The sequence below is a fragment of the Pimephales promelas genome, chromosome 5 (genome assembly GCF_988280905.1).
Source record: "Pimephales promelas chromosome 5, fPimPro1.hap1.1, whole genome shotgun sequence".
In the NCBI taxonomy this organism is placed as follows: domain Eukaryota; kingdom Metazoa; phylum Chordata; class Actinopteri; order Cypriniformes; family Leuciscidae; genus Pimephales; species Pimephales promelas.
Window position 1 is genome coordinate 1309647 of NC_142773.1, and position 10531 is coordinate 1320177.

Here is a 10531-nt window from a genome sequence, read left to right on the forward strand (position 1 = left end):
GAATATTAAAAAGTGTACTTGTGTGATAAAATGATCATAATGTGTTTTCAGGATGCTGACACTGTCCTAGAGTTCTGTTCTAGAGTATTAAGAAATTAAAACAATGTGACAAGAGTAATGAAATAACTTAAATGTTGCTACATAACCCAGAAAACATAAAAGGAGAGTATAAACGATACTGCCTTAAATAAATGGAAGCAACTGATATCGACATCGAGTATAAAAAACTAAAGATGAGGAAGTTGGAGCTGTAAATTCAACAGCTACAGAAAAATGCAAGTAGAACTACCTTTTTTTTAAAGAAAAAGAAAAAAAACATTATATTTTTGATCATTCACAACATGTATTTGTGTGTTTTCACCCCTAACAGGCAGATTCACTCTGAATAAAGACAAATCACATTAAATACTTTGACTTCTGTGTGTTTGTTCAATTAAGGAGAAAGTTGAGGGACCAGTGGAAAATTTTAAAGGCTACACAGTCATGGTTTAGACCATATTAAACAAAATAATTATTTGTATATGTGTAGGCTTGGTAATCTACAAATATATGCAATCCCATCTCTTGAGAACCTATATCGTTCATATAGTTAGCTGTCATTTAATGCCAATGGGTCTGACCTGTCTCTGAAAGTTCTCTCTCTTTGAAATGAAGACTAAAGCTCCCTCATCCAACACCTCATCTATGAAAGGACACGCCATGGTTAAGTTTGGAAACGAGTTCAGCTCCCTATTTATATACTTCATTAATTACCAAACTCATTAAACAAACTCACCAATTAAATACACAAGTTTTGAACATTTATTCATTTGTTCAAATGCATTTATACCATATAATTTCTTACATTTATTAGTAAAGTACATTTCCTTATTTATTTAAAAAAAAAAAGATGCATTAATAGTGGTTAAGTAAAATAAAATGACATCGAAATACCAGCAGGTGAGTATAAATTGTATGCTCGTTAAGCCTGAACTCAGACTTAGCCTGACAGTTAGCCTGCCCCGGACCAGGCTAGTTTCCCAGCATAAGTTTCCAGGGTAACTGAGTTTGAACTATTTTAAGTTTGCTTTATGAAACAGAATTCACCGACAATAAGTTTGACTAACCAAAATAAGCCTGGCTTATTTTCTAATCTTGTTTTATGGAACAACCCTCAGCAGTATCAGCAGCAGCAGTAACAACAACAACAACAACAGCAGCAAACTCACTTAAGGACTTAAAGGACAACTCCGGCGCAAAATGAACCTTTGGTCTAATTGCACATTGTTACCTATTCAACCGTTATCTGAGATTTTTTTTCATGATTGCCGAATCTAAATAGTTTTATCTATAAAAACAGTTTAGCCTATAATGCTAGTATAACGCTAGTCTATAGAGTAATGACAAATAAAAATCGCTTTTTATTACCACTAACAAGGCTCAAAATAGCCCCACAGTAACACGGTAGCACAATAAGGATCCCTACATGCAAAACGAAGCATTGAGAACTTTGTCGGTGTCCATACAGTTTAGTAAGAAGATATTTTATACACACAGTCAACTTCACGAATACAGGAAGAAGCCATCTTTAAAATATAGTCTCTACCAGTCGATCTACGAACGCTGATCCAAGTGCGCTGAACTGTGCAGAATCTTATATGGTCCATTGTTTCCGGAAGAAACACAAACACGAACCATTTTCTTCTCTTTAATATGTACATGTTGCCTACTGTTCTCGCTCACATTATCACTTTATTCACATCTCACCAGCGCACTTGGATCGGCGTTCGTAGATCGACTGGTAGAGACTATTTTTCAAAGATGGCTTCTTCCTGTATTCGCAAAGTTGACTGTGTGTATAAAATATCTTCTTATTAAACGGTATGGACACTGACAAAGTTCTCAATGCTTCGGTTTGAATGTAGGGGTCCTTATTGTGCTACCGTGTAACTGTGGGGCTATTTTGAGCCTTGTTAGTGGTAATAAAAAGCGATTTTTATTTGTCATTACTCTATGCCCTATATACTAGCGTTATACTAGCATTATAGGCTAAACTGTTTTTATAGATAAAACTATTTACATTCGGCAATCATGAAAAAAATCTCAGATAACGGTTGACTAGGTAACAATGTGTAATTAGACCAAAGGTTCATTTTGCGCCGGAGTTGTCCTTTAAGTAAGAATTTACCAGAACAGGTATCACATTAATGTTAAAAATCTTGTAAAGTAATAATTGCTGTTTCTGTTTGCTTTGTTTTTATTTTCATTGTATAAAATGTAACTCTTGTATTTTTGTAAATCAGTTTTTGCCATGAAAATAGCCACGGATGCTGATATGCCATTAAATAAAACTATGTACTGCACGAAACATGGGCTGATTTTGTCCTACACAGTTCACTATAACAGCTGTTCTTTATTATTCTGTATAACAGAGAAGAAAAAGCCACCAGGTTGGGACAACTTAAGATGCTTCAGTTTCTAATCCCAGAGTTATATATAGACCACTTAAGTTATTTTTTTTTTTTTACTTTAAATTTGTCTTTTCTGTTCTGTTTCTTATACAAAACTGCATCAATGCATTTGCTGCTGTATCGATGCAGAATCATCTGTATTGATATATTACTGTATTGATATTTTGAGCACAGCCCTATTTAAAGCCTTGTTTCCATGTGCCCCATTTTATACTTTGAGCACCTGCCCCTCCAGAGGCCCTGGTTAAAAGAATAACATGCTAACCAAGTTGTGCCAAAATGCGTTTAAAAGGAAAAAAAAAAAAGATTAATTAAATTTCTTTGGTCAAGAACATATTTGTTTGTTATAAATATTAAACATTTATAAAAATGTGTTTTCCTACCTGGAAGATCCCAAGAAGATTGTCTTTGAAATTCTCGTGGTTCCTGTGAGTCTGAAGGTCTGAGTCTAATGTCTCATATTGAAGCCTGTAATCACATTAGTAAAATAAAATACTAATTGATATTTTCCAGAAAGAGAAATGAGCATTAGCTGTGAATACTCTGACAAATATTTCACCTAAACATGTTTCATGGTTGGTATTCACTGATACAACTTTTAAAGAGTCAACATGTGACAAAATGAGTAACACAAAATACCTTTTATTAGATGATGGTGTTTTCTCACTGAAGTCTGGTGGATGATCATTAGACTGATCACTCTTCAGAGACACAGAGCTGGACACATGTGAGCCTGATCTTACACTGATGACACAAAGAACATTTGAAAAGGTTTAATATTGCAAATAGTAATTAAATGCAGTATAGCTGTGCATTTGTTCATTTATAACTACGGTTTGTAAGGCCTGCTAAATCGATCCAATGGCGGTATTCGATTAGAGGTGAAGGTTTCATGCGTGTTCGTCTCTTCCCATGGCAAAGGGATTTTTTATTAAATGCAATATTTTATCTTATGTATTAACTCGCTTCATCTGACTCCATAAAATGAAAAGGTTTTTCAATAATATCTGTGCATCATTAAATACATGTTAATGTTTGACTATTCCTTTTAACTCTAATGAAAATAAAGTCAAAATCTGTTAGAATAAACAAATATAACAATTTATTATGTCAGGTAAATGTATAATGTCAATTTTACAATCAGTTCAAAGATAATCAATCCAAATAATCAAATGGTCCAGAATAAGAGGAAAAGATGTGAACCCAACATTGTATGCTACATGAGCTGAGAGTCACGAGACCCTCAACCACACGGGCTAATCTGAGTACAGAAAAGAGCCCTGAGCTCTCCGTTGCATTTCTTTATATATCCAGACCTCCTTTGATATGTAGAACATGAGTTTACAGTGGGAAAGATACTGCGGTCAGACATGAGTGTGTGTGTGTGACCATCTCTCCCTCTGCACACATGTGAAGCATCGGCCAGATTTACTGGGGTAGAAATTACTGGGCTGACCATTTGAAAAGGAACAGTGGAAATTAGCATTCATGAGTTTTGCATTCACCTTTTGGAAGTCGAGACCACATTCCTTTGTGTGCCAGTTATTCCTAAACTCTTAAAAACCGTATTACCTTTTCTTTTACTTATTTGGAAATAGAACACTTGAACCATTCACACTGAGACATTTCAACTAATACTAAACATATGTATAAAACTTTATGATAGTTGTTCAGATTAAACCATATATATTCTTATGTGAGTTTGGCTGATCAAACAAATGTCCCATCTCGTTCAGGCGGCAATCGCGTTTCGGAGTCGGGATAGACAGAATTGTCATTTGCATGGGCCAGCATTGCATCATGAGTAACTACAGTTTACCATTTTGCACGTCTTAAGTCTTACCAGTTTAAACATTCAGGCGATCTTGAACTGTTTGGTAGACTTGCGCGCTGTCTGAGAGATGTTTTTTTCTGCACACATACAAGCCGCCTCACACGCTCGCGGGTAACAACAGTTATTTTCGTGGATTATATCGCGTTAACAGCCAAAAACATGCGACAATTATGTATATTTCAGTCTTGGTGACTAGTGTGTATCCTCTAAACATCTTGTTTTAAATAAGCATACATCGCACGTGACATTATGTTAGTGGCTACAGGATCTGTGCACAAGCTCTTCAGTGACAGCAGCCATGGTCTGTCATTAATCTGGTTGTCAAAATCAACAAAACATGGCTTTCATTTTAAGGAATCAGGAATAATATACTATGCATTTAATTTAGTTCTCAGGACTAAAACACTACCCAGTGTTATTTTACATTTGATTACTTTATTCAGTCTCTGTAGGACTATTTCTGAAAACTGGTGTCAGACCTCAGGAAAAACTTTTCTCTTTATATGTAGGCTATCTATATTCTATTTTTTCAATTTTATTCAAAGATTGAAATCAAGCTTCCTTGTGTTGTGTAAATTCTTAAGAACAAAATTACCCCATTGTAAAAATGCAATGAATGAGCATTTATTTTAGGAGATAAATGTAATAATAATAAAATAAAAAAGGAGTCTAGACTCCCCCCCTCAAATTAAAAATCTGACACAGTTGACACCCTTCCAGAACTTGTGTATATCAGAACATTCCCATAGACAGTTACAGTTCCTTTATTATTTTGGCATTTTGTATATATATCAGGAATATTGCTAGACATATGATTGAGTTTTTCAGGTGTTATATAAACCTTTGTCACCATACTGTAATAATTTAATCTGCGTGTTTATGATTTGTTTTTGCGCCTACTTCAGTCCATTCAAATTCCCCTATTTCTTCTTGTCTTGAATGTCTTTCCTCCATGTGTTTAATTTGTCTACAGCAGACTCTTTAGATAAATAATAATTTGACAAATGGCCCTTTTCACCCCTTTTTCCAATTATTTCCTGACAGTTTGGGAATGTACATAATATCTGTAGACCCGGAAGACATAAAACTTTTAGGCTGTGAATATTTGAAAAAAATGTTTTGAGGGAATCTGGTGTTTATAACACAATTCTTGAATGTAAGAAGCATTTCATCCATACACAAGTCTTTAATAGTCTGAATACCTTTAGTTTTCCATAGTTTAAATCTTCGGCCTTATATTTATTATTATTTATTGTTAGACAGTTTCTAACTGGTCTTGATGAATGTGAAGGGGTCATGTTTGCCTTCATGTTTGCTATTAATTACAACAGTTATAAATGTTGTAAGCTATTGTATTTTGCTGAAAATCTTAAATGTGTTGAATAAATGAAAACAGGTTTACATAGTTTACTGACACCTATTGGTTATTTACTGGTTCTACTGCCTTAACAATGACACTCCCAATGGATAAGATGAGGATAATTTAATAGCATTTAATATAGCTCCGTGTACGTATGAATAATGAATATCAGAAAATAGTCTGATAGACTGTTTAATATACAACACATGACTTATTTTGGCATACAAACAACCAATTTGTAACCAAAGACTAGGCTATGTAAAGGCTACTTTAATTAGTAACTTTTGAAAGTTTCAGATTTCAATTCATAAATAACACAGATAGAGGGGGACCCAAAAAATGCAGTCTGCCTAGTGTAGTCCTTTTATTTAATCCGGCTCTGAACACACACAATACCTTTTATTAGATGATGGTGTTTTCTCACTGAAGTTTGGTGGAAATCCATCTTTAGACTGATCACTCTTCAGAGACACAGAGCTGGACACATGTGAGCCTGATCTTACACTGATGACACAAAGAACAGAGAGAGAGAGAAAACACTTCAGTAAAGGAGGATCAACTGTGTCTGAAACACATCTGTGTCTTCATCTTATCCTCCACAGAAACACACACACTCACACAATGGGCTATATGCACGCATAAGTTCCGCATTTGACATAAGGATGCTCGTCTGTTTCCGGTTGGGGAGATTAAAGCGGAGGAAAACGGGATTATGGCAGAGTCTTCAAAATTTCCTTTCCTCCCGTCTTTGAAATGAAACGTTCATAGGCTTAGATGTAATTTTATATATGTTTATTTAATATAATTTTAAAAAGAAGCATAAGCACAACCAAGGGTCTGTTTTATCTGTTTATGTGACTAACGTTTCTTTACTATAACCATGGAGTATAAAATTCAATATAAATTCTCTGTATTGCATTGGACTCTACGATCGGCGGGAGTTATTGAGCATCCTTAAACCTTCACTGGAAATACCGCCGTGCATAGAGCCCATTAACAGTTTTATAGTTAACCATCATTTTATTTACTGGCTCACATTAGGCTTAACAATTTCTTTAATATACATGAGTGAGATTAAACATGTTGGGGATTTATAAGATACTTGAACATAATTTAAGATAACATTTCAAGTTTTTGATTATTGACAGAATAGAGAGCAGAAATGTCTGTGTGACAGTTTTGTTAGTATACTTTAATTAAATTAAGTGTATAGTTGTTTTCTAATGTTTTCTAATGCTTTATAGACAATGTCAGTGTTCATTTAAGAAGTTAAATTGAAGTTGTGCAAGGTATTTGCAAATACAGAGCAATGCTTAAAGTTGTGTTATTGACAGGGAAACACAAAGTCCAGTGGAGTGTAAAGTGAGAGTGTGAAAACAGACGCAGTCTCACCTGTGTTGATCTGAGAGACTCATCTGAGAGAGAGAGTCCTTTCCTCTTTCCTCTGACATACTGCAGCTAAACTGACCCTCAAAACTGATCAGAAAACACTCAATCCTTCAGCATCACCTGCAAATCACAACATTTACACACATCAACAACATCTTATTGAAGAATAAAGACTTATCAACAACAGCAACAGCAAACAATCTATCAAATAAAATAGTTTTTGATTATTTAGGCTAATGAGTTTAACTGACTCTAAATATGAATTAATTGGGGAACAGAAATGTACACTGAGCTGGAAAACTGAACTCAATTTGATATATTGTCTATTCAGTTTAATAACAGCAGATTGTTGTTTGACGTTAGGCTTCATCTGTCTGTCTACTGTAAATGTCTTCTTCAAAAATACTTTCGATTTCACATCACACAAACAACAGCCTAACACGGAAGAGGAAATGGGAGAAAACGTTTTAGAAACATATTCGTGTTGAATAAACGTTTCTCAATAAAACATTTTGTGTTTTAACTTCAAAAGATTGTAATTTCTGTCAGATTCTTCTTCTGTTCGGAGTAGCAGAAGAACAGCCTTCTGTAACTTCACATTTAAATCTCGCTTATATACAATATGAAGTTCCTAATAATTATAAATGACTGTAATGGAGAATGTAATAAACTTACTTGCAGTCTTATATTTGGTTGGTATTGTGCTAAATCGACATTTGTAGACATGTTTTCTGAATCATAGATGAACGACAGGTTTGGGTGTGGACAGGTGTTGCTTTAGTTTTCTTCTTCTTCTTCTTTCTTTTATTGGCGAGTCGCATCGATTTCGTGCATTACCGCCACCTACCGTGATCCAGGGACTTCAAGCCCCATTTCCCATTCTTACCCACTATATAAACATAACCAGCGCTGCGTGTTCAGCTCCTCTGGCTTAAAAAAAAACCCTTTCAAATCCTGTCAATTAATCCTGTATTTTTCAAATATCTAAATAATGCTTCTCTATTATCATTTTCCTGTTCTGGTTTTAATATTATTCTCAAAGTTATGTCAGTTTCCTCTTTTCTCTGAATCTCTTCAAATAATTTATCTCGATCCTCTTTATATTTTTCACAATACATGATAACATGCTCTACTGTTTCTTCCTCTCCACACCATTCACAAAGTCCTGTTGGATGCTTGGATATTAATTTCAGTGTTTTATTAAGTCCTGTATGTCCTATTCTAAGTCTTGATATTATGTTTTCCTCCCTTCTACTTCCACCCGAGAACCTCTTTTTCCCGACTTTTGGTTGAATTGCATACATACTTCTTCCCTTAATTCCTGTTTCCCACATTCGTTGCCATCTTTGTTTTATTTGATATTTAATTATTGCTTTAATTTCATCTCTACTATATGCTATATCCATTTCTATTCTGTCCTCTTGCAATGCTTGTTCAGCCATTTTATCTGCTGCCTCATTCCCTTTTACCCCAACATGAGCCGGTGCCCACATGAACTTTACTCTCACTCTTTTCCGCTGTAATATATATAATTCTTGTGCTATCTCTGTCTTGTATTTGACTGTTGTGCTTCAATGCAAGAGCAGAACTAGAGTCTGAACATACAACCACATCCTTCAATCCTGCCTCATTTATCCATCTCAATGCCATCATTATTGCAACTAATTCCCCTGTGAAAACTGATAGACTATTTGATATTCTTATTTTCCTGGATATCTGTAGTTTTGGAACAACAAAACATGCTCATTGTCTGGATTTTTGGATGCATCCCTGTACTTTATGTCCATAATTTAACCATAAGGAGTCCCTAACCTGGATTGCCTCTCTTTCACTCTGACCTTCTTTCTGCCTGATTTCTAATATTTTTAAATCAACTTCTGGCTGTGGCATTATCCACAAAGGGACAGCTGGTATCACCACTCTTGGAGTAATTTTTAGCTCTTTAATACCCAACTCTTTTACTAAATCACCAATCACCCATCCAAAACTATCACACTTCTTTTTCCCATACTCCCAGCACTGCTCTAATACCCTTAAAGTAGGATGAGATTTATCCTGTCCCATAAGATTTGCCCAGTATACTGCATTTAACTGTTGTCTTCTTAACTTGAGAGGCATATCTCCTACAGTACCTCTACCTGCAGCGCTGAAACAGGAGAAGATGGGTACGCTCCACAACAAATCCTTAATGCTTTTGCTTGAATTCCCTCTAATTTGTCCAAGTGAGTTTTTGCTGCTGATCCATATACTACGCTTCCATAATCAATTACTGATCTAATTAACGTTACATAAATGGTTTTCAGTGCCAGACACACATCTCATTATATTCAACACTCTTTTACACTTTTGCTCTATCTTCTCAATATGCTCTTTCCATGTGAGTCTACTGTCGAACCAGATTCCAAGAAATCTTATTTTGGATACCCGTTCTAGACTGATGTTATACAATTTTAATTTTATTTCATCGTCAATCCTTTTATTCGTGAAAAACATAACCTGAGTTTTTTCCACTGAAGATTTAAATCCCCACTTTAGTGACCATTCCTCCACTTCTTTCAATGCATTTTGCATTTTCCTCACAACATACTTTATATTCCCCCCTCTGAACCATAAAGCTCCATCATCTGCAAACAAAGATCTGCAAATATTTTTATCCACCCTCTTAAATACATCATTTATCATGATTATAAAAAGCAATGGACTAATGACACTCCCCTGAGGAGCACCATTCTCTAACATACCTTTTGGTGATATGCACTCTCCCACTCTTACTTTAATTGATCGATCTTCCAGAAATTCTTTGATCCAATTATACATTCTCCCTCTTTTCCAGTTTCAGTAACAACCCATTTCAAATTGAACATCTAATACACTGTTCAAAACTTCCCTTCTGTCTTTCACTGTCGGATTTCTTTTTAACATCTCTTCTCTAACTTTCTTTCTCTCTTCACACAGGTTTCTAGAAGAGTTAACTTTAATAAACTCATCTCGAAACATTTTTGCCTTCTCTTCATCTGTTACTGCCACCTCCTCTACCATTTTGAGTACTGGTAATTCAAATTCCTTACTTATTGCTCTCATTTTCTTAATCATATTCCATATCTCTTCTACTGGAGTACTTCGCCCTATTTCATTACAAAATGATCTCCAATACTCCCTTTTTATCTTTCTTACATCACAGTGATTGATGGTCAGACAGTCGAATTGGTACAGTCTTAAATTGACATTTAAGAAAAATACTGACTCAATTTACAAGAAAAGCCAGCAGCGTCTTTTTTGTCTTAGAAAATTATCTAAATTCCAGGTTGACTCTACTTTGATGACTTTGTTTTATCGTTCTTTTATTGAGTCTACTATTACGTTCTCCTTTGTTTGTTGGTTTCAATCCTTGAGGGTAAAGGAGAGGAACTTACTGAACAAGGTTGTTAGTATTAGCAGTAACATTATTGGGTGTCCACAAGAAACCTTAATGGATCTTTACAAAAAACAACTGTTTAA

At 34.9% G+C, this 10531-nt stretch overlaps 1 protein-coding gene across 1 annotated transcript in view; it reads right to left on the reverse strand.

The window, feature by feature from the left end:
• Positions 1-7807, reverse strand: part of LOC120469799 (protein NLRC3) — a 30981-nt gene extending 23174 nt beyond the window's left edge. The window contains 5 exon segments of the mRNA XM_089130777.1: positions 2834-2918; positions 3090-3194; positions 6041-6148; positions 7037-7153; positions 7709-7807. Coding sequence (XP_088986903.1) covers positions 2834-2918; positions 3090-3194; positions 6041-6148; positions 7037-7095 — 357 coding nt within the window. The 5' untranslated portion in view covers positions 7096-7153; positions 7709-7807.
• Positions 7808-10531: the final 2724 nt, after the last annotated feature.